General features: G+C 48.3%; 1 protein-coding gene across 1 annotated transcript in view; it reads right to left on the bottom strand.

Annotated features, from left to right (window-relative positions):
- CTNNA1 (catenin alpha 1) overlaps positions 1-26,338 on the bottom strand; it is a 174,976-nt gene that overhangs the window by 4,973 nt on the left and 143,665 nt on the right. The window contains exons 11-16 of the mRNA XM_014955789.1: positions 22,433-22,589; positions 16,550-16,750; positions 15,397-15,548; positions 11,045-11,155; positions 9,382-9,563; positions 8,494-8,599 (exon numbers count right to left, since the gene is read on the bottom strand). Of these exons, the coding sequence (XP_014811275.1) occupies positions 8,494-8,599; positions 9,382-9,563; positions 11,045-11,155; positions 15,397-15,548; positions 16,550-16,750; positions 22,433-22,589 (909 nt within the window). The remainder of the gene's footprint in view (positions 1-8,493; positions 8,600-9,381; positions 9,564-11,044; positions 11,156-15,396; positions 15,549-16,549; positions 16,751-22,432; positions 22,590-26,338) is intronic.

Raw genomic sequence — 26,338 nt, 5'->3', positions numbered from 1 at the left:
GTCCCTGCCCAGGGCAGGGGGTGGCACTGGGGGGGCTTTAAGGTCCCTTCCCACCCAAACCATTCCATTCACTCTATGACTGTGTTCTGGAGCCTGCAGGTGAGGACACCACACTGACTGCACGTACAGCTCTGACCACAGCAGATAGTTCAGAGCAGGCATCACGTGCCTACACAGAACACCTTAACATCCACGTGCTGCACACTGCGTCGTGTCAAATCCCAATGCACGTCTTTGGTGAACACCACAGCTCCTGCTGAGACGATGGGAACCCTCATTGTTCATATTTGTAGCCACAGGAAAAAGGGGAAGGGTTTGACCCTGAAAGAGGGGAGATGGAGCTGAGCTGTGGGGAAGAACTTGTTTGGTGTGAGGGTGGTGAGAGCCTGGCCCAGGTTGGCCAGAGAAGCTGTGGCTGCCCCATCCCTGGAGGGGTTCAAGGGCAGGTTGGAGGGGGCTTGGAGCAACCTGGTGTGGTGGGAGGTGTCCCTGCCCAGGGCAGGGGGTGGCACTGGGGGGGCTTTAAGATCCCTTCCAACCCAAACCATTCTGTGATTCCATGACTCTATGACTCTGTTCTGGAGCCTGCAGGTGAGGACACCACGGTGACAGCACGTACAGCTCTGACCACAGCAGGTAGTTCAGAGCAGGCATCACATGCCTACACAGAACACCTTCAACATCCACGTGTCACACACTGCATCATGTCAAACCCAACCCAAACCATTCTGTGATTCCATGACTCTATGACTCTGTTCTGGAGCCTGCAGGTGAGGACACCACGGTGACAGCACGTACAGCTCTGACCACAGCAGGTAGTTCAGAGCAGGCATCACATGCCTACACAGAACACCTTCAACATCCACGTGTCACACACTGCATCATGTCAAACACAGCATTTATGGCTTAAACCCTGCTCCAAACCCCTGCTCATCTTCCTACTGAGCGTTCCCAGGTCTCCTGGACAAAACCAGTATCAGACTCATGATGACTCCTCAATTTTCTGCTCTCAGGCAGGCAATGCTGTACCCGTGTTGTACACCTCTAGTGCTGCACCAGCGTTGCCACGTCCCAGGTGCGGGACCCTGCACTTGGCTTGATGATGATGACTCCTCAGGTTTCTGCTCTCAGGCAGGCAACACTCTACCCAGCGTTACTTCACCTCTAGTCCCACACCAGGAGATCAGGAAGGAACTCAACCAGTGTTAACCAGGGGTGGGACTAAAGGCAGACCCTGCAGAGAACTCCATCCTTCCTAGATAACTACACCTCATCCAGAAACTCTGAAATCTCCAGCATTCAGGTTCTTGGCACACAATTCCCAGGATGGTGGCCATCAACCAGAGAGAAACGGGCCATCTTCAACCTGCTGGCACCCACTCAACTCCACACACCCCTTGCCCACCCAGCAACCCTGCTCCAAACCCCTGCTCATCTTCCTACCGAGCGTTCCCAGGTCTCCTGGACAAAACCAGTATTAGACTCATGATAGAATCATAGAATCATAGAATGGTTTGGGTTGGAAGGGACCTCAAAGATCATCGAGCTCCAACCCCCCTGCCCTGGGCAGGGACACCTCCCACCAGACCAGGTTGCTCCAAGCCCCATCCAGCCTGGCCTTGAACCCCTCCAGGGATGGGGCAGCCACAACTTCCCTGGGCAACCTGTTCCAGTGTCTCACCACCCTCACAGTAAAAAATTTCTTCCTGAGATCTAATCTGAATCTTTTTTCTTCCAATTTAAAACCATTTCCCCTTGTCCTATCACTACACCTCCTGGCAAAGAGTCCTTCTCCAGCTCTTCTATAGGCACCCTTCAGGTATTGAAAGGCCACTATAAGGTCTCTCTGGAGCCTTCTCTTCTCCAGGCTGAACAATCCCAGCTCCCTCAGCCTCTCTTCATAGCAGAGGTGCTCCATCCCTCTGATCATCTTCGTGTCCCTGCGCTGCACCTGTTCCAGCTGGCCCATGTCCTTTCTGTGTTGAGGACTCCAAAGCTGGACACAGAGCTCCAGGTGGGGTCTCACGAGTGCAGAGCAGAGGGGCAGAATCACCTCCCTGACCTGCTGGCCACACTTCTCCTGATGCAGCCCAGGACAGGGTTGGCTCTCTGGGCTGCCAGCGCGCACTGCCGGCTCATGGTGAGCTTCTCCTCCATAAGCACTCCCAAGTCCTTCTCCTCAGGGCTGCTCTCCAGCCATTCCCCACCCAACCTGTATTTGTGCCTGGGGTTGCCACGTCCCAGGTGCGGGACCCTGCACTTGGCTTGATGATGATGACTCCTCAGGTTTCTGCTCTCAGGCAGGCAACACTCTACCCAGCGTTACTTCACCTCTAGTCCCACACCAGGAGATCAGGAAGGAACTCAACCAGTGTTAACCAGGGGTGGGACTAAAGGCAGACCCTGCAGAGAACTCCATCCTTCCTAGATAACTACACCTCATCCAGAAACTCTGAAATCTCCAGCATTCAGGTTCTTGGCACACAATTCCCAGTCACTAACTGCAGGCTCTCCAGCACCCCACACACCCACGTGCTCACACACAAAACCCAAATGTTTTTTCCCCGGCCCCACAGCTCAGCTCGGGGGCAAGTGGGGCACACCATCCTCCAGAAACCACGTTAGCTGTGGGTCTGCCCCAAGAGCCGCTCGTCCTGGAGAAGCCAAGCAGCAAAAACTCCAGAGAAACTGCCGTGATTGACCAGTGTTAGATGTGACAAGGAAAGAAGAGTCTTGCTCTGGGCAGCACCCGCTTCTCTTCCCACCGCCCAGACCCTGCCCAGATCCCCAGGTCTGCACTGTCTGCCCCAGCTCTTCTCCACTCACCCCCCTTCACAGCAAATTCCCAGTTCATCTTCTACCCAAACCCTGTACTGGGACCAGCAACTGAAGGTTCAGCAAGGACACGGTACGCTTGGAAGAACAACCTTAGAAGTGGCACCAATTTACTCCTCGGTGCTTTGCTCCAGCTCAGGTTGGTCGCTTCCAGCCACACAGCCTCTCCTCTCCGAGCAAAAATCCCCTCCCGGGGGGTGAGCAGCAGGGGCTGAGCCCCAGTTCTCTTGTCAGACCTTCTCTCCTGAGCTACAGCTCGAGCTGCACAAGATGGAAGCAGGACCCAAAGTTTCCCTGTGTATTGGAGGCACAAAAGGAGGCTGCAGCACGAGCAGCGCTGGGCAAACGGGGCTCACATTCACAGGGAGCACTTGCTCCCCCCAGCAGTGATGGATCTGCCATAACCCACACTGAACTCCCCAAGGAAGGTGAGTGTAGTGAATAAATACATTATTTTTTTTTCCAGTGCTGGAACAAGCAGGGATCCTAAGCTGGTGTGGAGTTTTCAGCACAGCAGAGAGCAAGCAGCTGTGTTATACATTGCACATAGAGATGGCTCTATGGCAGGGTGCTGGGCTGTGAGCTACGGCAACACACACACACATACACACACACACAGAGCACTGCAATGGGATTTCTGGCAAGCTGGGAGTGGGCCTGGAACACAGGCTAAGGAGATCTGGGTGGCTTCATGGGCATCTGACCCACTGCGTCCATAAACTAACAGAAATCACCTTCTTAGCCCCAAGGAAGGTAAGGAAACACCCAAAGTATCCGCGACTCCGACGCTGCTTCCCTCAGTGGGGTGAGAAGCGTGAATAACGACGCAGCAAAGCTCGCAGGTTAATTTTTTAAGCTAATCAATATTAGTCAGCGGTACAAGATGTTTTAGAGAAAGTCCACAAATAGCACCAGCCAAGGAGCTAATGAAAAGCTGAAATTACCATTTTGGAAAATGCTCTCCATCTCCCAAACAGCTCATCTAACAAAGGGAAGGAGCAGCGTGGCGGCAGAGCAAAGGGAATGTTGACAAATGCCCCGTACGGCCCGTCAGAAGGGCTGCTGAACAATCCCAGGGACTTTATGGGCTGCCAGTTTATGGAAACCATTTAAGGCGAGACAGGCTGAAGGAAAAGAGGCTGCCGGGTGGTTACCGGTGGCTGGAGGAGGCAGCAAAACATTGGTGGGGGAAGCAGCAGAATGGGAAATATTATTGGGCTGTATATATCAATGTGACGTGAGTCGGAAAACCACAGCCCGTGCTGTGTGTGCTATTTCCATGAGCAGAACAGAGAATGCAGCTCAAAGACAGATGATGTTTAAATAGAGATGTAACACGAGATAAAAAAGAACATCCACAAAAGGCACTGCAGATGCCTGTATGATCTCTGTCCTTTCCTACGCAGGAACGCTCAGATAAAAACCCCAAAAAACCCCAAAAGGCAACAGTTTCAACACTGATTAGGAAAGATTACATTATTGTATCAACCTCCAGCAGCCACAGCCACAAAAGCCCCACCTGCAGAGCTGGTGACAGAAACACCGCTGTGACAGAACCAAGGGTGTGCTGGGGGACACCCCCACCTCCCCGAGCCCCCCGAGGTGAGCAGCTGCCGCAGACTCCGTGGTGGTCGTTGGCAAAACCTGAGCTGGCTGCTCCCAGCCCGTACGGCCCGTCAGAAGGGCTGCTGAACAATCCCAGGGACTTTATGGGCTGCCAGTTTATGGAAACCATTTAAGGCGAGACAGGCTGAAGGAAAAGAGGCTGCCGGGTGGTTACCGGTGGCTGGAGGAGGCAGCAAAACATTGGTGGGGGAAGCAGCAGAATGGGAAATATTATTGGGCTGTATATATCAATGTGACGTGAGTCGGAAAACCACAGCCCGTGCTGTGTGTGCTATTTCCATGAGCAGAACAGAGAATGCAGCTCAAAGACAGATGATGTTTAAATAGAGATGTAACACGAGATAAAAAAGAACATCCACAAAAGGCACTGCAGATGCCTGTATGATCTCTGTCCTTTCCTACGCAGGAACGCTCAGATAAAAACCCCCAAAAACCCAAAAGGCAACAGTTTCAACACTGATTAGGAAAGATTACATTATTGTATCAACCTCCAGCAGCCACAGCCACAAAAGCCCCACCTGCAGAGCTGGCTGGGGAGGATTCCCCACCGCTGTGACAGAAACAGGGGTGTGCTGAGGGACACCCCCACCTCCCCGAGCCCCCCGAGATGAGCCGCTGCCGCAGACTCTGTGGTGGTCGTTGGCAAAAGCTGCTCCCAGTCACATCCAGGACCCATCTGGGACAGAGCACACACACACATTCCCTTCCCACCACCCCACTCTGCGCCTGTGGAGAAGCAGAATCACCTTTTCCTCCCTTTTTGCAAAGAAAAGGGGCAGGGAAAGGCAGAAGAGCTCCCCCGGGGTGTGCTGATGAAGCCATGCACACAGCCCCCATCCCCACACGCCGGGTTGGTGGAAACCAGCAACAGCTGACACTTCTCTTCCTCCCACTGCATCTCCAGTCCTGGGGGTGAACAAAATTCCCAATAAAAAGCCACTGCCAGGCCCATGGAGCAGCCGGGCTCGGCACTGCTGGGGGAGAGAAGCCAAGAGGAGCAGGATGGCCTGGGGCAGTGTGTGTCACCCAGGAGAGCCACCAGCACACCCCTGGACCACTTCCCCAGCCTGTGGACCAGTGTGATGGCAAGAGCTTTACTGGGAAGCGTGGCAATCCCTGTGCTTGCCCCCAGCTCCTTCCAGTTCAATGGTGTAACCTGTCTCCCTCCGCTGTCACAGAACACAAGCAACAGAATTTTTCCTTTTGCTTTGTAAGTGTTTCAACGTTGGAAAAAAAAAAAAATAATAGGCAGAATCCCTGCCTTGCTGCAAATCATCTTCATTTGTGTCGCACTCATAACTTCCTCATCTTCCCCCGTTCAAAACAAGCTGCTGAGTGAGAGATGGAACACCTCTGGGAAAACCCGCTGGCGGATGGCTCGGCACTGCTCAGCAGCCCTGAGACACCTGGGTAACTGCTGCTTTCACAGAATCACAGAATCATAGAATGGTCCAGGCCAGAAGGGACCTCCAAAGGCCATCTAGTCCCACCCCCCCGCAGTCAGCAGGGACACCCCCAACTAGACCAGGTTGCCCAGGGCCTCGTCGAGCCTCTCCTTGAATATCTCCAGGGATGGGGCCTCAACCACCTCCCTGGGCAACCTGTTCCAGTGCTCCACCACCCTCACAGTGAAGAACCCTCTCCTCATCTCCAATCTAAATCTGTTCCCCTCCAGCTTGAAGCCATTGCCCCTCGTCCTGTCACTGCAGGCCTTTGTAAACAGGCTCTCCCCAGCCTTCCTGTAGCCCCCTTTCAGGTACTGGAAGGCTGCTATTAGGTCTCCCCAGAGCCTCCTCTTCTCCAGGCTGAACAACCCCAGCTCCCTCAGCCTGTCCTCGTAGCAGAGGTGCTCCATCCCCCTGATCATCCTTGTGGCCCTCCTCTGGACCCTCTCCATCAGGTCCATGTCCTTCTTATACTGATGGCTCCAGACCTGCACACAACACTCCAGGTGAGGTCTCACCAGAGCAGAGCAAAGTGGCAGAATCCCCTCTCTGGAGGAGATGTGCTGTAACAGCGCCCGCCGGCGGGGCCGGGAGCTCCCGACACACCGACAGAGGGGTCACCATTCAGGGGGTGTCGTGGGGACAACAGGACGCAGCCCCCGTCGGCGTGAGGCTGAGGATGGCAGTGGGGCTCGGCTGGAGGGGCTGTGGGGCTCGGCTGGAGGGGCTGTGGGGCTCCCCCTCTGCCACCACCAGCTCCCCAGGAGCCAGCACAGGTAACGAAACCTGCACGCTCCAAGGATTAGTAGAAAATGGGAGTCAGGGGAAAAAAAAAGCTATATTCTTGTCAGAATGACTAACTGTACACTCCCGCTCGTATTTGTCTTCAAATCATGGGCTTAATCTTCTACATTTTTAAGGACCTTGCTTCTACTAAAAGGAGCCATTTAGTTTTCTTCTGTATTTTGAAATGGCTCAGTGCAGGAAACCGTACACCAGGATTGCATAAAGCTTGTGAATTCAAGAAAAAAAAAAAAAGGCATTGTAAACCTTCAGCCCAAGATCCCCTGAGATCTCTAAGACAAACTGCTCCTTGTTTCATTTACCCAGGGCACAGCACACCTGGGTCTTCCCGAAATACAGCTGTCAGAACCCCATGGCAAGGAGACCCATTTTAAAAAGCACTGTTTGACTTTCTCTCCCCACCAGCCATTTCTCCCCACGTCATTAATAAACGAGGGTGAAGACAACATCCTCTGGATGCAACGTTCAAAACGGGATCCACGTGACAAAGATTTACTTCCAGAGTGACCTGGGTTTATTGAAACCTTGTGTTATGGGTCTCCACTCGGGGAAGGACGGGAAAACATGCACCAGCTACAAAATAAAGCTCAGTCCCTGAGCTCAGACTTAACCCACCGGCCTGTCAGGGTCTTTCTTGAAGGCACAATATTATTACTAATGCTGATGTTTCTCTGCAATTTGGGTGTGGATGGAGACCAAAGGCACTTCTGCTTGGCCCAACCCAGTTTCTGAAGTGGCTCAGGAAAGGCAGATGCATTGCATAAACCCCCAAGCTGGCCCATGCTCCTCCAATCCTATAGAATCCTCTTCAAATACCTTTGTACCTATAGCGGTTTATTGAAACCTTGTGTTATGGGTCTCCTCTCGGGGAAGGACGGGAAACACGCGCCAGCTACAAAATAAAGCTCAGTCCCTGAGCTCAGACTTAACCCACCGGCCTGTCAGGGTCTTTCTTGAAGGCACAATATTATTACTAATGCTGATGTTTCTCTGCAATTTGGGTGTGGATGGAGACCAAAGGCACTTCTGCTTGGCCCAACCCAGTTTCTGAAGTGGCTCAGGAAAGGCAGATGCATTGCATAAACCCCCAAGCTGGCCCATGCTCCTCCAATCCTATAGAATCCTCTTCAAATACCTTTGTACCTATAGCACAGCGACGTGCACAACAGCCTGGGACAGTGTAGAAATGCTCGGGTCACTACCTGCCTTGCTCAAAGTCTGCATGAACGCTGAGTAGACAATGAAAAAAAACACTAGAGAGCGTTGACAATCTCATCATTCACCCTATGAGGCATTTGGAAATCGTTAATATTAAAAAGCTGCCTCAAAAATAATATTAAAGGTTGCGCAACAGGCCACGTGCAGTAATGACGGTGTTGCCTGTGCAGCCTCATCATCTCTTTGGAGAGTATTGGGCATGTTCTGAGCGTGACAGAAGGGACAGAATTGAGCTTCAGTCCCGTTTGGTTGGAGAATCTGGCCTAGATTCCCCGTGACGTGAAGCGGTGCTGGCATATTGCTACCTCAAAGTGGAAGGTGCTTGATTCAAGCCGCGGAGCTGCCGGTGTCACTGCCGGCCATACCGAGCTGCTGACTCTGCTCAGGGCGGCAGGGGAGCTGCCGGAGAGAAAAGGCTAGAATTTTCCAGCAGCAAATCTGGAAAATCAGTTCCAAAACCCACCCAAATAAACACATTTTCTTCTGTTCATCATTGTCTGTGATACTAAAAGCTCTCTCACTGCTCCTCTGCGCTGGAGGCTTGTGAAAATGAGTTGTGACTTACATGGTCAGCAATGGTCCGGCCCAGCTTGTCCATCCGGGACCCGGCCTCCGCGATCTTCTTGGCCGCGCTAATCACATCCGACGTGTTTTTCAGCGGCCCTTTCCCCCTGCAAAACAGACCTGAGTCTACCTCCTGGCACCAGAGAGCACAGAGCGAGCTAGATATTGCTTTTCTCCCTCTGTTCCATGCAGCACTGGAAGCTCTTCCCCACCCCAACTGCACGAATAAGGTTGCACAGAAATAGGCACCTTCATTTTCAAGACAGTTTCCCCCTTCCAGCCTCCCCCCCCCCAACATATTTAGGTTAAATCTAGGAATAAAAACATCTTAAATTTTACTATTTTAAGCAACCTAATGATGATAAGAGATAACATTTTAGAAGACAGATTTGCCGTTTTCATGGAATGCAATATCAAGCTTAAAAAATAGCGTTGCATAAAATCTGGCAAATGAATTTCAAAAGGCATCAAACCCCCTCTCTTTCTTTGGCAAATAACCGTACTAGGAACCATTTCTGCAGTATAGTAATATCAAGAAGCCCATAGAATTTAATGTTGTAAGGAACTGAGCAAATATATATATATATATACACACACACATATATATCTATATTTTCCTTGGAACAAAAATCACCCTTAAGAAAGAATGAAAGAAAGACAGGCAATAACTGCTGTGTATCTATAGATCAATTTAAACAGTTATTACCAGCCAGTCACTGCATAGTAATGCATCTCCCGAGTTAATACACAGGCTTTAATAGGGTAACACTTAAAGGAAATTATAAGTAAGACTCTTTTTAAAGAGTACTTGCGAAATATTTGGTTGAAAGAGGAGCACCCCAGCCAGTTCTGAGAGAAGGTGGCGTGCGCACAGATTAAAAAGACTCACCTGGTGAAGTCTGTCATTTCCATCATAATCATACACATTTGTTTGGCCAGAACGATGATGTCATTCCCGCTGTCATCCCACTTGGACACTTCAGCATCCAATTTACTCTTTTCTTCCTGGAAGCTGGCGACTTGCTCAGCGATCTTGGCTTTTTGCTCTTGAGGGAGCTGAGCCATGATAGCCTGGAAGAGAGATGCCACGTGTCACCACTCGTGGAAGGCTTTTGGGAGCATTTCACTAACAACCAATTTAAGTCATGTAGATGAGGGATAAAGCTTTAATAGCAATCCTCTACCTAGAGGCTTTGCAGAACCATTTCCTCCTATTCTGAACCACAGTTTACGCTCGCTCTTAAGACAGTGTGCCCAGAAAGACAAGATGCCATCCGAAATATGGGCAAGATGAAATTGTTAGACACCAAAGAAGTTTTCTAGGCATTACCATCCAACAAAGGAAAAACGGCACCAAGAGCAGAGACTTGTCTTTTCTACAAAATTTAAGAGTTTTAAAAGGAAAGTTCCGCTCGGGTATTTCTCAGTGTCGCAATGCACACAAGAAATATGAGACTTCTTCCTGCAAAAAGCTAGATGTACTATTTTGAAGCATGCATACTGAGGAAAGAGCAAGAGAAAATAAAGAGTATGTGCTTATTCCTGAATAAAATCTATTAGAGTAGGTTTATGGCCTGTCTGAGACTCAGTGCCCTTGCCTTCATAAATACCAGAAGCAGTCGTGCCTCCAGGAGCAGGGGAAAAGGAGTCTTTGGTACAAAAAAGCCCCTGGCAGCAGCTGTGCTAAAAGGTAAATTAGAAATTCCTGCAGTTAAATAAAAGCAGGGAGAGGGATACAGGTATAGAGAGTGCTTGCACGAGGAAGGAGAGCAGAAAAAATCCTCTCGGTTAGTGTAATTCCGAAGCCGATACGGCAGAAGTTTGATAAATAAGGTCTGGCTACTTCTCCCTTGGTTTCAGGCAAGAAGAGCCTTCACAAAAAATCTTTCATGGCAGTTTCCCAAGAGCATAAATTGTTATCGATCCAGAAGGGGACACGTCAAATAAAAACAACAGGTAAGGCCTGGTTTTCCTTCAATGTACTGGTTTTAAGTTTTCACCTGTTAATGATCATATATTGCCTATCAATGCTTTCACGTTTAACAGCCACAGGAAATGCAGGTGGTTTAAGTGATTTCATTTTTGAGCTCCTCTCAACATTGGCTTCACCAACTGCTCAGTGGCCAAACACACACCGACACGTGTGTGAGAAGATGTTCTGTACGAATTTCTTGCCCACAAACTTGGTGTTTGCCTGTTGAAAATGCCGTTAGTGCAACAGGATGATTCGCCCCGTATCTCCCTCCACACTCCCCCAACCAAACGGCGGTGCCTGCAGCCCCTGCCGAGTCCAAGTACGAAGAGTTCATTGGCATTAAAAGGATTCTGATCTTTCAGAACATCCAAAATAAAACACAGATGTTTCTCACACCCATCAGACCAACACACGCTGCATTTCACTTAAACCTCCTTTTCCAAGGAAGAAGGGAAATAAAGAACGCCAGTTTTCTGAGCCAGCATTTTCACCACCACCCCCAAAAAATTTAACCTGGGTTTTCAAGGAAAGTGTAACTCTTTTTTGTCATGGTTTTATAACATTATTTCTTCCTTACCCTGGCGCTTTGCCCAGCGATGAGCTGATCATCTTCAGTCTGAATACTGGTTCTGCTCCGCACGTCAAAGTCCTCGGTCTCAAAGTCAGAATCGTCCAACTCTTCAGGAGTCTGAGGAAAGAGCAATCCAGTCAGAGTCAAAATAGAGACTTCACGGCTCTAAAAACCAACAGGAACATTATTTTTCAAGCAGAGAGAAGGGAAGTAAGTGAATATAAAAATTACTCAAGGTTTTCAACAGCAAGGTAACTGTAGTGCCTGTGCAGCGTGTGAGCACGCTGATTCCGTACGCTTGGCTGCTCCTGTTAAATACCACAGGGATCCCCAAAATTACACCCCAGTGACTGAACGCCTGAGATTTGTCAGGACATTGGCGCACTCGGGATTTGAAACACAGGAAAAAATAGGTTTTTTTGCAAAACAAACACTATTTTTACAACTTGGTTAAACGTAAAGGCTTCACTTGAGACTCCGAAGCTAAAATTACACACAGCTTTAAGGCCTGGTTCAAAACCACGGGCATCGTATTTAGCACAACTACCAACAAAAGCCTCGACTAAATTAACAACAGATAAAATACACCAAAATTTATTCTTATCCCTCAGGAAAAGCTGAAAAATTTTGAGCTAGTAAGGGCCAGATTTTATGCTGTAGGCTAAACACATCTGACCTAGTTCCTGCTTGCCTAGGATTTATTTTTTGCTACTGCCAGTCTAGAGCTGGCAAACTTTTTATAAAAGCTTATCAAGTTTAAACAGCATGTTTGTCAAAATACTACATCTCTGCCCAGAGTGGCACTTCATGACTATTTGGCAGAGCTGGAGCAACCAAGAACTTTGCCGATAAACACAAGAAATTGTGATTAACAGATAAGACGCAAATAAAGTCCCTGCTCTTCAGATTTCTTTCCTACGATTTGAACTTCACAAACTTGTTTTTCAATACAGACATCTCGTGATACAGATAAAATAAAGATGGAAATGCAAAACAGTTGCAAAAAAAAAAGCAAAGGTGAGGATGCTGCCAGTGAAGACCTGGGGTATTTCAGCTCCTCTCCATGCCTTGAAGACTCACAGAGTGGTGAGGGTTGGAGGGGACCTCTGGAGATCATCCACTCCAACCCCCTGCCAGAGCAGGGTCACCCAGAGCTGGTTGGACGGGAAGGTGTCCAGGTGGGTTTGGAATGTCTCCAGAGAAGACAACTCCACAATAGAGAACAGAGTATATCCACAAAATCAGCATAAGGGTGTACCCTACTAAGTAGCTAAGTGTATCAATATTTAAGAAATAATAAAGAAAAAGGTTCTGCTGCATCTTTAGTAACTGTTGATGATTCTCAAGCCTCCTTCTCTGCCCATCCATCCCAAAAGCCACACAACCTGATCTACACACAGTGTCATTCTGCCTTTCAGCCTGTCATCAACCTTCTCTGCCCATCCATCCCAAAAGCCACAAAATCTGAGCTACACACAGGGGCAAAAACTCCTCTGGGGGCGATGAGAGATTGCCTGGGAATCAGGGAGGGAAGAGCTTTGCTTCAATAACAGATAGCGTATGAGTTTAGTTTTGAAAACACACTACATAAACACAAAATTAGGTGTTTAAATAACTTTTCCTTTGGTTCCTATAAAGAACAAGTGCCACTGGACAAAGCTTCAGGTGAAAGGAGCTGGATTGCCCCAGCCCAGCGTAGCAGCACTCCTCTCCATGCCTTGAAGACTCCCAGAGTGGTGAGGGTTGGAGGGGACCTCTGGAGATCATCCAGTCCAACCCCCTGCCAGAGCAGGGTCACCCAGAGCTGGTTGGACGGGAAGGTGTCCAGGTGGGTTTGGAATGTCTCCAGAGAAGACAACTCCACAATAGAGAACAGAGTATATCCACAAAATCAGCATAAGGGTGTACCCTACTAAGTAGCTAAGTGTATCAATATTTAAGAAATAATAAAGAAAAAGGTTCTGCTGCATCTTTAGTAACTGTTGATGATTCTCAAGCCTCCTTCTCTGCCCATCCATCCCAAAAGCCACAAAATCTGAGCTACACACAGGGGCAAAAACTCCTCTGGGGGCGATGAGAGATTGCCTGGGAATCAGGGAGGGAAGAGCTTTGCTTCAATAACAGATAGCGTATGAGTTTAGTTTTGAAAACACACTACATAAACACAAAATTAGGTGTTTAAATAACTTTTCCTTTGGTTCCTATAAAGAACAAGTGCCACTGGACAAAGCTTCAGGTGAAATGAGCTGGACTGCCCCAGCCCAGTGTAGCAGCGTCCCCCTGTGAGCATGTGGTCCTCAATGCCCTGGAGGAGTGGTATCTCCATCTGGATGGCTCTCTCATCCTAAATACATTCTCCACCTTCCAGCCCTTTGGAAAACAAACACCAGCATTTGAACTTTTATTTATAGGTCACCTCTGTGTCACCAGTGAGCTGCTGGCAGCCGTGACGAAGCCGTGGCACCCTGACACCAGAGACACGGCGCAAGGGGAACCGTCAGCATTCCTGGCATGGCCAGCTCAGCTAATTAGTGACGACGTGGACTTGGCAGCCAGGCTCCCGTGGCCTGAATAACAAGGACTTTAGCAGGGGGCGAATCAAATTAGTTTGTCTGCATAGCAGGAAAGCCCTGATATCTTCATCTAACGTTGGCTGTCTGTAAATCCCAAGCTTAAGTTGGAAAAAACCTATATGGAGAGCACATATGTGGTTGTCAGCTCTTCTTCTGATTTTCCATCTGATTCTTTGCGTTCAGCAGCAAACGTGGAAGCTACTATTGCAATAATCACATATATTTTGGGGCTGTACGTCCTCGATTTACTTATCACCAAAGTGCCTCTGCCATGGTTACCATTCTGAGAGATGAGGACAGTTTCTCCACAATGTCTGAGTCAGAGGGGGACAAGGAGAAAAGAAAAAAAAAGAATAAACCCCTACATTTGTTTTTGCCTAGCTCCTGCCCATTTTTACCAGGTTATGATTGAAGAAATGTGCCCATAGGTCAGCCTCAACCAGAACTTTTTTTTCTGCATCCCTTCAGTCAACTGCAGGAGCTCTTCTGTGTCCTCCCTGCTCACCTCTGACAGTCCAACCTGCCTGACCCACCTGGAATCAGGGCTTCAATCACCCTCACTGCACCCAAAACACCCAGCACAGCACAGACAAAGCCTCCGTGCACCAGTCCCTCTTTACTAAGGTTGGCCAATTAACGAATTACACGCTCCAGGACCTACAGACCAAACTCACCTAAACCTGCTTTTGACTGACCAGCATCAATTCTCAAAACATACTTAATAAAGAGCCATCGGGTTTTATTTCCAAGCTCCCAAACCACCAAAAAGCATCTATAGTTAGGAATCCCCTTGCTGTTGTTCACTCAAAGGTCACTGATTTTAGCACATTAACAGGTGGGGCATTAACACGCTCTCACAAAAGATGCGTGAAGGGTGTTTAAAGGGGGCACAACTCCAGCTATCACTGATGCTCACATCTGCTTAATGAATCTGAATCAAAACCTACTTCTGAAGCGCTCAGTGGAGTGATTAGCAGTTTTGAAGACTCGGAATGTTAACACAGAATCACAGAATCTTCTAGGTTGGAAGGGACCTTAAAGATCATCTTGTCCAACCGTCAACCTCACTGACAAAAATAGACACCCACACAACAAACAAGGAGCATCATCACTAAACCAGACCTCCCAGCACTACAGCAACCCGTCTTTTGAACACCTCCAGGGATGGGGCCTCAACCCCCTCCCTGGGCAGCCCATTCCAATGGCTGAGAACCCTTTCAGTGAAAAAATTTTTCCTAATATCCAGCCTGAACCTCCCCTGGTGTAACTTGAGGCCATTTCCTCTTGTCCTGTCGCCTGTGACTTGAGAGAAGAGACCGACCCCCACCTCTCTACACCCTCCTTTCAGGGAGTTGGAGAGAGCAGTAAGGTCTCCCCTCAGCCTCCTCTTCTCCAGGCTGAACACCCCCAGCTCCCTCAGCCTCTCCTCATAAGACTTATTCTCCAGACCCCTCACCATCTTTGTCGCCCTTCTCTGGACCCGCTCCAGCACCTCAATGTCCTTTTTATGGTAGGGGGCCCAAAACTGGATACAGTACTCAAGGTGAGGCCTCACCAGTGCCCAGTACAGGGGGACAATCACCTCTCGGGCCCTACTCCCCACGCTGTTCCTGACACAGGCCAGGATGCTGGTGGCTTTCTTGGCCACCTGGGCACACTGCTGGCTCAAACAAGACAAGAGCTAAAGGAAAATCTCAGGCTGTCTGCTGGCAGTAAAACCCATGTCAGTTCAGCAGGGGTGGGGGAAGGCGAGGGGGGAACCAGGAGGAAGATGGATGTGCTCACCCGGATCATCAGCACGGCTTTCCGGATGTCGCGGATCCCGTCGTACACCAGCCGGGAGGCGTCGATGAACTCGTTCTCATCCATTGGCTGAGCAGGGTCTGAGCTCAGCGCCTCCACAGCAGCTTCCACTTGCTCAGTAAACCGCGGCATAACTGCGCGAAGAGCGCGAAACAGCAGTCAGTCCCCCCCCGCTGGAGTTTTCCACGTGTGTGCCTCGCTGTCAGCTACCACTGCAAACTCTGCAGTGGTTCCACTCCAATCCCAAACACTGGTCGTAGAAGGACACCAATACTGTAGCTCAAGTCTAACTTCAATTTCTGCTTGTTTCTACTTGTTTTTTTCCCCCTGAGACAGTGAAAAGCTTATCTCGCCCTTCTAGTAGACAAGGAGAAAAAACACCTGGGGAAGCAGTTAAAATCTATAGGATAAAATATGAAGCATTTGTTCAATATTCCCTGTAGATGCGCATCATTTTTCTGGATAAAAATAGTATTACCAGGACAAAGCTCACTGGAAGAGGGCGGGTTGTGCTGCTGCACCTCAGTGACTCACTGCAGCCCAGGAAGAGCATCACAGAACCATTTGCTGTGCATTTCTTCAGTGTCACCCTTGATTCTTCTTCAAAGTTGTAATTAAGGCAAACCCAACAGCTCATAGTTGGCCCAGCACTCATTGAAGCAAGCAGAATCATTCCTTACCCTATATGGATGTTACCAGCCAGTTCAGAGGAAACACCCTCATTTATCGTTTAGGGGTGGGTGACTCCAACCTACAATATTTCTTTAAGTCATAAAGACATTTTACAGAATTTATCCTAAATGATTACACATTTATTCTATGGGGCCCATCAGCAGAAATTTTCTTTCTGGCCCAGAGAGCCTAGTGTGATGCTGCAGGGCCACCAGCAGAACTTCCAAGCCCTGACTCGCTGTGTGGGGTGCGTTTGGGTGTCTGGGGCTGAGGGGGTGATTTGGGGGACATTTGGGGGGAGCCAGTCAACGCAGCAAAATCCCATTTCTCACTTTGCAACCGCTCTGCAAATAACTCCCGCTAATTGTCATTACAGTATGTAAATGGAGCCTGTAAGAGGTTTCACAGGTACCCAGCTGCTCGCCCTCCTGAGCGAGATGAACGCGAGGACCTCAGCTCTTACCTGTGTTGGACAATAACTTGGTGGCTTCCAGCACCTTCTCGGTGTAGACTCCGGGTTCGTAGTTATCCATTTCGGAAGTGACCACGTGAATGACTCTAGCAGCACGTCCTCGAATGGCGCCCGCCGTGCGGTCTAAACCATCAACATCTTTTTCTTGGAGAGCAATGACACATTTGTTCACGTCTTCTAAAATGTGATTCTCTGGTGGTGAAAAAAGGAGGATTTAGATGGGGATATCTTCTTTCCTGTTGCCGTCATCCATGTTGCCATTTCTCAGTCTGTGACCTGCTCTATAAAACCTCCAGCGAGATGCTGTAAAGCATTAATTTTGAAGCTTGCTATGCCCAGCAAACAGCCAACCTTCCCAACCAGGCCTCAAAAACCCCATCAGTCCATCCACCTACTGGCAGCCACACTTCTTGTCCCCATCTGGACTCAATTTTACCCACAGAAAAGCTGAGTTCAGGTGAATTCTCCCCTAATGTGTTTCTTTCCCCATTCCTCCCCTGGAGTGCCAAAGCCTTTATTCTGAATATTTGCAGGCCACTCCCCCACCCTTCCCCGCACGTGGGGCAAGGAGGCCCCATCCCCAGCACCACACCTCATCCACTCACCGCTCTCACAGACCGGGGCACTGGTTGCACATTTCTAGCTCCCTACATGGTGTTTTCCCCCATCCACACACGTACCATCAGAGACTATTAAACTGTTAGTCCTCCACTCAAATTTAAGACACATAACACACAGGGTGATTTATGCAGAGAGGTGATTTCTACAGAAAGGTGCTCCAGCACCAGAGTACTCATTGCCTCTTAAAAAACCCCCAAAATAAAGCCAAGACTTCTGTTTGTAATTTACTTTTCGAATATACGTTTTCTTTTTTAGAGAGAGATATATTCCCCCCTTTGTCAACTCCAAGAGGTCCAAAATGAGTAAAAAACCCAAAGAGATTTCTGAAGGTGCCTACAGAGGTTGGGATCCTCACCTGAGGAAACCTACCCAAAAAGCTCTTCCCAGCTCTGTCAGAGACCTCTCTAATATACAGGTACCAGCCCTTTGGCGTCACCATCCAACATCAGCACTTGGGCTGCTTGGTATGAAACCAACTTGGAAACATTTCTGCTCTCTCGTTTAAAATAGTTTCCAGTGTTACTTACCACTGACTTACTCATGCTACGCTGCCAACCCGTGCCACTGAAATGGCTTTTATTCCCTACGCAGGTAATAAAAGAGCCATTTTGCAAGAGTTTGTAGAGATGAGGAGCACATCGAGCTGACTGATAGAGGATTTGTATAAACTGGCTGAAAGGACGGCTGCTGGAAGAGTTATGCCTAATTTACATAAAATTAAGAGAGCCAGGTGCAATATTGCGAGACTTGTGTGAGCGACCTGGACCAAAAAAAAAAAAGCCACTTGTGAAATACCTCTGAAGCAACTCAGCCTGAACGAGTTCAGCCGAGGGCAGGATTTGGCCCTAAGAGAGAGAAGAGCAGGTTCATTAGTGATGTGACAAGTCAGTGAGCAGGCAGCCCAGGCACCAGAGCCCCGGCGAGGAGCACGCAGGGTTTGGGGATTTAAAGCGAGAGACAGACACCCCTGGAAGCTGCAGCAGGGAAGAGAGAAAGCATCGGCATCCGGCCAAAACACAGACTGTTTATTGCTCGGATTCTGTAACGAATAAATTAAGCCACAGCCCATTTAAAAGCCTCTTTGGATTACAGGAACTTTAATAAAAAGCATGGACAAAATGAAGATGGATATTTCAATGCCCGCTGATCATTTAATGTCTGTTGCGGATGCGGAGTGGCCAGGAAGGCACTTTTAGGGAAGGATAACCCCCCCGGGGCGGTCTGCGAGCGGCCACGGGGACACAGGGACTGTCAGGTGCATCTGCTTGGGTTATAGTCTCTGGTTGGATGATAATAAATAAGATTTGACACTGTTCTCTGTGCTTCTACGTACATGCACTGCTACCTGTCCTACAGGCACATGGCCCACGAGTATCTGGCACAAAGGGCCATCTGCTGAGGCTGGGGTGGCAGAGCCCAAAAAATGCTGACACAGGGGTTCACCACCAGCACATGGTGACACTGGCTGGCAGCAAAGCTAAGAGCTCTCCTGCTGTCGGGCTGGGGAAAAGCTCCCAGCAACAGAATAGATCCCAGAAGATAACCCAGGCCACGGCAAAGGGATCTTGTCCTACCAAACCAACCATAGGGAAAATACAGTGAGGTTTGGCAAGGAGGTAAGGAGGTAAGAGGAAAGACATTTTTCCAATAAAAATTATTTTTAGAGCAAACAAGGAGATATATAAAACTGTGAAATGCTAACAGAATGAAAAGTCCCCCACAACTGTCAATCCTCAGTCCACCCCCACCAAAAACCTTCCACACCCACCCACCTCCCCGTTAAAGGGGTTAAGAAATCCTTTTCCAAACATCCTAAGAAGTCTGGGAGGGAGTCTGAGGGCTACAGGAGATCAAAAGCAGGTCAGGAGATAAAGCCATAGATGAGAAGCTCCACTTCTCTGCCATGTCCTCTAGGGAAGGTCTAAGAACTATGCCCGTGGTGGCCCTTCTCCTGACCAGGGACACTGGAGGAAGCCAGTCAAGCCGCAGCGGCAGCAGACACAGTTATGGAACAAATACTGGAGTGTTCACATAATTGTAAATACAATATTCATCTCGTAATGAAGAAGGACAATCATGGGGCCCACGCAATATTCATCTGGAGGCTCTTAAGACAAACCAGCTGGGCTGTGACGGGCAGTCCCTGGCGGAAACCTCTGCCGGCGGCGGAGGAACAGAAGGCAGAAAATGGAATGGTTCTTTTTTAGAGGGTTTCAAAGGAGATCCAGGTAATTTGGGAACATTGAATTTGACAATTACACGGTGCTATCAGCAACTGCTCTAAAGAACAGAGCTAGTGGGCACACAACCACCCCCAGAGTGCTCCGGGAAGGCACTGACAAGAGGGGTAAGAATTATAAAAGGGACAGAAGAGCTTTGAAATGAGAAATAATGCAACAGGCAAAGACTCAGCCGTCAAGAAAGAGGTGACTGACTACGTGTATGGCAGAAGTCTGTGCATTTACAAACAGCAAGAAGAAAGCGAGCAGGGAATAAAACCACTTCACCATCTTCTGCTACAGTGAGGGGCATCAAAGGAAGCAGAGAGGCGACACTGGAGGTTCTTCACCCAGAGCACCATTAAGCTGTGAATTCTGCACAGGATGATGGAGATGCCAGCGGTTTATAATGGTTGGAAGAGCAGCTAACACAAGCTTAAATGAGAAAAATCTGTCAAGGACTGTTCAGTAGATAGCACCTCTGACGCTGGAGCTCCCTGAGCTGCAAATCACTCATGGTTTGGAGCGTGGAGGAAAGACCTTCAGCCTACAAGACTCCTCTGTTATCAATCTCCTGGGCACTGACAATTAGCCATGGCCAGGCCATTGTCTGAGCTCAGCAGGGCCTTTCTCATGCCCTCTGTAAAATGTTGTAACCTGCAAAACTTATCTGCAACACACTGCATTTAAGTACCCTTATTCTTGTACGATCTCCTGCCATTATCTAAACCAAACATCTCTTTCATCAAGCCTTTACTTGTGCATAATTAATAAATTCTGTAGAGTAAGCTGAGCCAGGAAGCACACACTTCAATACACCATGGTGTAGGAATGTGCTATCACACACACAGACCCACAAGACACTTCCTAATTCTGCTTACTGATAAAACCCTGCTCTGCACAAACAGCCTGGCAACCCCAAACACAACCTGGGATAAATCACAGTCATCACAATCTTACCCAAAGAGATGTTTAGACTTCTGGCAGACCAATTGGGAGTTGTGGCATTTGTATGGAAAGCATGCACCAGAGTTCAAACAAACGGTATTGAAAGCAGTAAGTATTTTTCTATCATCTCTCTGATAACGCAGCACAGATAAATAAATGCTGAATGCACTCGAGTGTCTCGAACTACAGCATTTTGGGTGCCACACCTGTGAGTGAAATTCAGGGAGGCAGGTTCCCACAGACAGAGTTCTCCCAGACTAACAGCTTTGAGGGGAGACCTCATTGCCCTCTACAACTACCTGAAAGGAGGGTGTAGAGAGGCAGGTGTTGGCCTCTTCTCCCAAAGGACGAACGACAAGACCAGAGGAAATGGTCTGAAGTTGGGGCAGGGGAGATTTAGATTAGATATTAGAAAGAACTACTTTACTGAGAGGGTGGTCAGGCCCTGGAACAGCCTGCCCAGGGAGGTGGTGGAGTCACCATCCCTGGAGGTATTTAAGAAACGTATAGACATGGCTCTTCAGGGCATGCTCTAGTGCCCAAGGTTATTGGTTTATGGTGAGGTGTTGAGTGTGGGGTTTAGTTGGTGGATGCGGTGTTTTTGGTGGGTGTTTGGTGTGGTGTGTTTTGGATTTGTTTGGTTTGGTTTTTTGTTTGTTTGTTTGTTTTTTGTTTTTTGTTTTTGTTTTTTTTTGTGTGGTTGGACTCGATGATCTCAGAGGTCCCTTCCAACCACTAAGATTCTGTGATTCTGTGATTCTCTTTCAAACCTGTCCCACACTCATGGGCAAACTCCGAGCGGCGCTGTGAACTTCAGCACGCCATTCTCTCTAAATATATTTCCCCAGAAATAGGCTCCTCACAGCTGTGTGATTCCAACCGCCGCTGCAGCGACGAGCGGGCGACAGACACAAAGAACCAGGACACTCGACTGCCCGGGAAGTTTATGCTAACTCACTGCAGAGAACAGCTTTATTCAGAGCCCAGGGAACCACAATACAACATGTATAATACAGGTGACTCACTGTAGAAACATTACTTGGGGTTTTTTGTCTGTCCTTCTTTTTTTTTTTTTTTTTAATATTAAAAGATGTCCTTTTGATTCAGGCTGCAAGTTTTTGTTTACATTTCCCAGATATGACCACCTGGGACTTCTGATGCCACCCATCTTCCTGTGAAATCACTCTTTACAACCAGAGGTTTTAGGTCACTTGAGATGCCCGACGCTGTTTGCACCAGGAAAACGAGACCCAGAGTTTGCAGTGGTAATTTGTGAGGGCTATTGCAGACACAACCCCCGTGGTTATTTCACTGTGTCCTCTGACTAGAGCAGAATTAAAGGATGTGGAAATAAAAATGCCCCCCTTATTTCTAGGTCACAGCAGCTAATAACGGGTCTTTATCAATGGTGCTGATAGAACAGGTTATCTTGGCAAGCACTTTGCCAAATGGAATTATCAATCTATTATAATTATTTAATCTTTTTAAAAATAAAAGCTTCACTAAAGCTGAGACGGTTAAAAACATTTACAGAACATCCTGTATAGGAAGAGTTTTCTTTTAATTAACTCATATGACCGTGGTTTGATATTCATTTTTGTTTACATAAAAAAAGTCTAAGGTGAATTGAGGGATCATCTTTTTTCATAGTTCCTAACTTGACCATAAAGATATTCTATTTCCCCGGCTGTTACTGGTGGGGTTTGACTACAGTAGGTAGATGCAATTTATCAGTAGCTGAGCTACCAATTCAGCATCTCGAGACATAAAGTGTCTTTCGCTGTGTTTAAGCTGATCTGTCTACTGCCATGTAAATATATACATTTATTCCTGCACAAGTGCAGTGACAGGTTTCTAGAGTACCTGCTGAACCAAACTATCACCGTTTTCACGCTATAAAAATCCCTCTCCCTGTGCCAAGAGCTCCTGCTCTGCTTTCACACCTCGCTCGGCAGCAGATGACGCGTCCCAGCCCCGCTCCTTCCAACCAGCCCAGAAGGCTCCAGGCCACGTGCCCAAACCACCCCTTCCCAGCAATAAGCTCAGTTCCGAGCACCATTATTGGTGAGATCACATCCCTAATTACCTGAGACGGCCAGGAAGTCATCAATGGAAGTGATGTCATCGACGGCATCGGTCAGCACGCGGACTTGCTTCTCCCACTGCTCTTTGAAGAGATCCATGTTCTCCTGAGCCAGTTTGCTCTGGGGCTTGGCAGCCAGAGCCAGGGCAGCATTAATGACCTGCAAAACACCTCTGGAGTTTTAAAACGTACCCTTAACAAAACAATTAACTTTCCATATGTTTATCCAATGAACTCAACAGCCAGCAAAGCAAGTTTAATAACTCTTCGGGAACTTGATGTTTCACCACAGTGGTGTTTATTCTGTTGCTCTCACATCCAACTCCTGCCTGCTTCCACGTTTCTCATGGTCAGTTATTACATGCAAAACCACCTGGCAAGCATTCACAGGAGCAAGCTTCACCTTTCTTTAACAGCTCATGGTAAAAAGGTGTTGCTTTCTGAGCACAGGTTGTGCTGTTAAGGACTTGAGACAGGATGACACTTGGTACACAGGAGGCTGCATTTCCTAAGCTGCTCGCCAGAACTTGAGAATAAAAAGGTCAAAAAAGGACTAAGCTTACACAGCCTGAAGCAGAAACAATATGCAAACATAAAATTAAAGATTAATTTTGTATTTATCTTCTTTTCCTTAAAGCTGTACTCTGTACCATGTCAGCAGTCGTTTTAGTACTGCAGGTTTCTGGCTGTGGAAGAGCCAGATTAGCCAGGGAACAGGAGGAGAAGATACTATTTGATGCTCCTCCTGAACACCCCCCTACTAATTTTCTTCAAACCCTCAGATTGCAATTTGCTCCAGATCCCTGTTTCTCTAAACAGAACAAATGCTACACACACTGCTGGATAACAAAGCTTATGCTGTGCCAACTAATTGGTCGGTTAAATGACAAAAAAAGTCTCTTTGGGTGTGGGAAGGAAGCCACCTCTAAAGCCTGCTCCTGTTCTTGCTGCACTGTCTCCAGCAGAATGACCTGGAACCACGCCAGGCGTGAGAAACCATCTGACGTGACAATCCTAACTTTATGTTCAAGCACCTGAGAGTTAGAGCTAATTAACTTATAAGTTCATGTGTAATTTCTCTTCTCTACTTCAGGATTGTATTAATTCCACAAAGTTGCCGAACAAAACACGCAAACACCAGATGTTCCTGCTTTTCCAAAACCTACTTTCTCTACCCGCTTCATTTAAAGGTGTCACAAAGCATTAAAAAAAATATATAACTCACTAAACATAGAAATGATGGTGATGTCAAACATCTCACGATGGCACTGAATGAATCAGGCAGGAGAAGGAGGCTGATCACCCAAGGGATGCTAGGAATTAGCAGTGACTGGGGAAAATCCACGGAAAAGCTCTGTTGCTCTCCCAGCTCCCCATCCCGCCCCTGGAGATGGAGACTGTGGGGCTGGGTCACAAATCAACCCCAGCTCCACGGGTCTGAGAACATGGACAAATGGGAGAAATGATTTGGTGTGAGTGGCAACCTGTGCAGGAGACCTGCGGGGAGGGAACGTGCCTTTGAACCCCAGCAGCAACAGCAGCGTCCCCGTCCTTCATGAGGAGCTCGGGGTCCTCTGCTGCTGCCCCTTCCTCAAACCAGACCCCAAAATCATCAGGATGTCCCTTCAGAGACAGACCTGGTACCTGCTGCTCTCTTACCTTCACACAACCTGCTCACACCATGGGTCTCAAGCACTGAAAGCCCCCGTAAGAGCCTTGCAACGCGCAAGAAAATGATGTTTAAAAATTTAAAATCCAACAGAAAGAGAAGTTTTAGAAAGGGAATCCTGTCCTCTGCTCGAGAGCCCTGCTGCTTAAGTCTAGCCCACACCATTTCTTGCCCATCTGATTGATGTCATGAATCACCCACCTATCAATCTAAATCTAGATAGCCAAAGTTTTATGAAGGTGAATCCAAATAACAAGTGTTCTGGAAACAAAAAGGGTAAAACAGCCAACGCTCCTGCAATCTGCTCCCAGCTTTCATCCTGCCAGTAACTGTAACTACCAATATAGAGAAGATGGTGATACCCAGGGTCAGGCCATTTTTCCTGCTCCCTACCTTGGCTAATATCAGATATGAAAACATCCTGAGACAGGTCAGCATTAATGTGGAAGGAACATATGGCCCGTGTACCTGTGTGATGTACGTCTGGACAGCAGCAGCTGTTGGAGCAATTAATCTCTGTCAACAGCCCACGTCCAACCCCAGATGCCCACGTTAAGCAGCTCTTCACTCCTCATGGAAGAGCTGTCACAGACAGAGGGCTCTGCAAGCGCTCAAGGAACCCAAACGGGGTGTCACCACCAAATCCCAATGCAGGAGGCACAACCTGCACCACTGTCCTCCAAACCAAACGGGGTGTCACCACCAAACCCCAATGCAGGAGGCACAACCTGCACCACCGTCCTCCAAACTGGGCAGCTTGTACAAAAAAAAAATCCTTTTTTCAGTAAAAAACGCATGGCCAAGGCAAATGTATTTAAAAAAAATGGCCAAGCACAAGCAGTGTGTAGGATCTCCCTCAGAGGCGGCCGTGCCCTGCGTTTGGAAGGCAGCCAGCAGTGGCAGAGAAGAGGACAGCCTGGTGGGGAAAGGGAAGGCTACGGAGCGGCACTGTGGAAAATAAAGCCAAAAGCAGAGCTCAGGAAACCCCCCCAGGTAGGTGTGTGTGTGCTCAGGAAGAAATTCCAGACAACAGCTGCAGCTCAAGGGTCCGTTCCTGCGGCACACACGCTCCCTCCACGTGCAAAGTGGTTCCAACATCCCCTTTTAGTGGGGACGACGGGAGCCTTGGCTCTGCCAAGTACAAACAGCTTGGCACTCACCTGGGCACGGTACCCCAGCCATGTCCCACACGTCTGCTTGGGGGGACAGCCACCAGAACCCCACAAATTACCTGTTCCACTAAATATGCTCTTACATGACGCCCACATCCAGAGCAGAGTGATTTATTTGCCAACAGATGCTCAGACAGACACGGGAAAAGGACAGTGATGCTGGATCTGAAATAGTCTGTGCACGTAGCAGGGATATGATTCCTTTATTAGCTAAAAATGAACACTTTGGGGGGAAGGAACTGATTAAAGTACACTATTGCTTCTCCAAAAAAACCCATGCGGCATCAGGCAATTGATTTAAAATATGAGTAACTCTTACAGGAAGGATATATTTAAATATATATATCTCTATAGTTCAAAAAATAGGAAGAACATGGCAAGACTACCTGAAATGTAGCGGCTTCCATGTGAAACATTTGGCAAATTCAGGGAAATATTCTGTCTTTCAGAGTTTTTCCAAACGCTGCCAGAGCAGTGTGATCACAATGACTCACTGAAGTCATACAAAGAAAAGAATCAAACAGGGACATTTTGCGACTATCCAGAAGGAAATGAAGCATGGCAAGAAACCACACTATTTTTATCGGTGCTTTGTTTCATGTAGTAATTGCAATGTTGGAGTCAGACAGCCCCACGCTCCACAGCGCGGCTCCGGAGAGTTCCTGGGAGTCACTGCCCTCCTCTGCCTCGCAGCCTCCCAAAGCAGCCAGGACCTGCCAGCACCCATCCCGGGACCAGGGAGGCTGGGGATTCAAAAGAATCATAGAATGGTCCAGGTTGGAAGGGACCTTTCAGATCATCTAGTCCAACCATCAACCTAACTCTGATAAAACCCATCACTAGACCATGTCACTAAGCACCATGTCAATGTGGCTTTTGAACACCTCCAGGGATGGGGCCTCAACCACTTCCTTGGGCAGCCCATTCCAAGGCTTAAGAACCCTTTCCATATAAAACTTTTGCCTAATCTCCAATCTGAATCTCCCCTGGTGCAATTTGAGGCCGTTTCCTCTTGTCCCATCCCAACCCCCCCTGGCTACACCCTCCTTTCAGGGAGTTGGAGAGAGC

Source organism: Calidris pugnax, unplaced genomic scaffold (assembly GCF_001431845.1).
Source record: "Calidris pugnax isolate Ruff unplaced genomic scaffold, ASM143184v1 scaffold228, whole genome shotgun sequence".
Lineage (NCBI taxonomy): Eukaryota > Metazoa > Chordata > Aves > Charadriiformes > Scolopacidae > Calidris > Calidris pugnax.
This window is presented reverse-complemented; position numbering and strand designations above follow the sequence as displayed.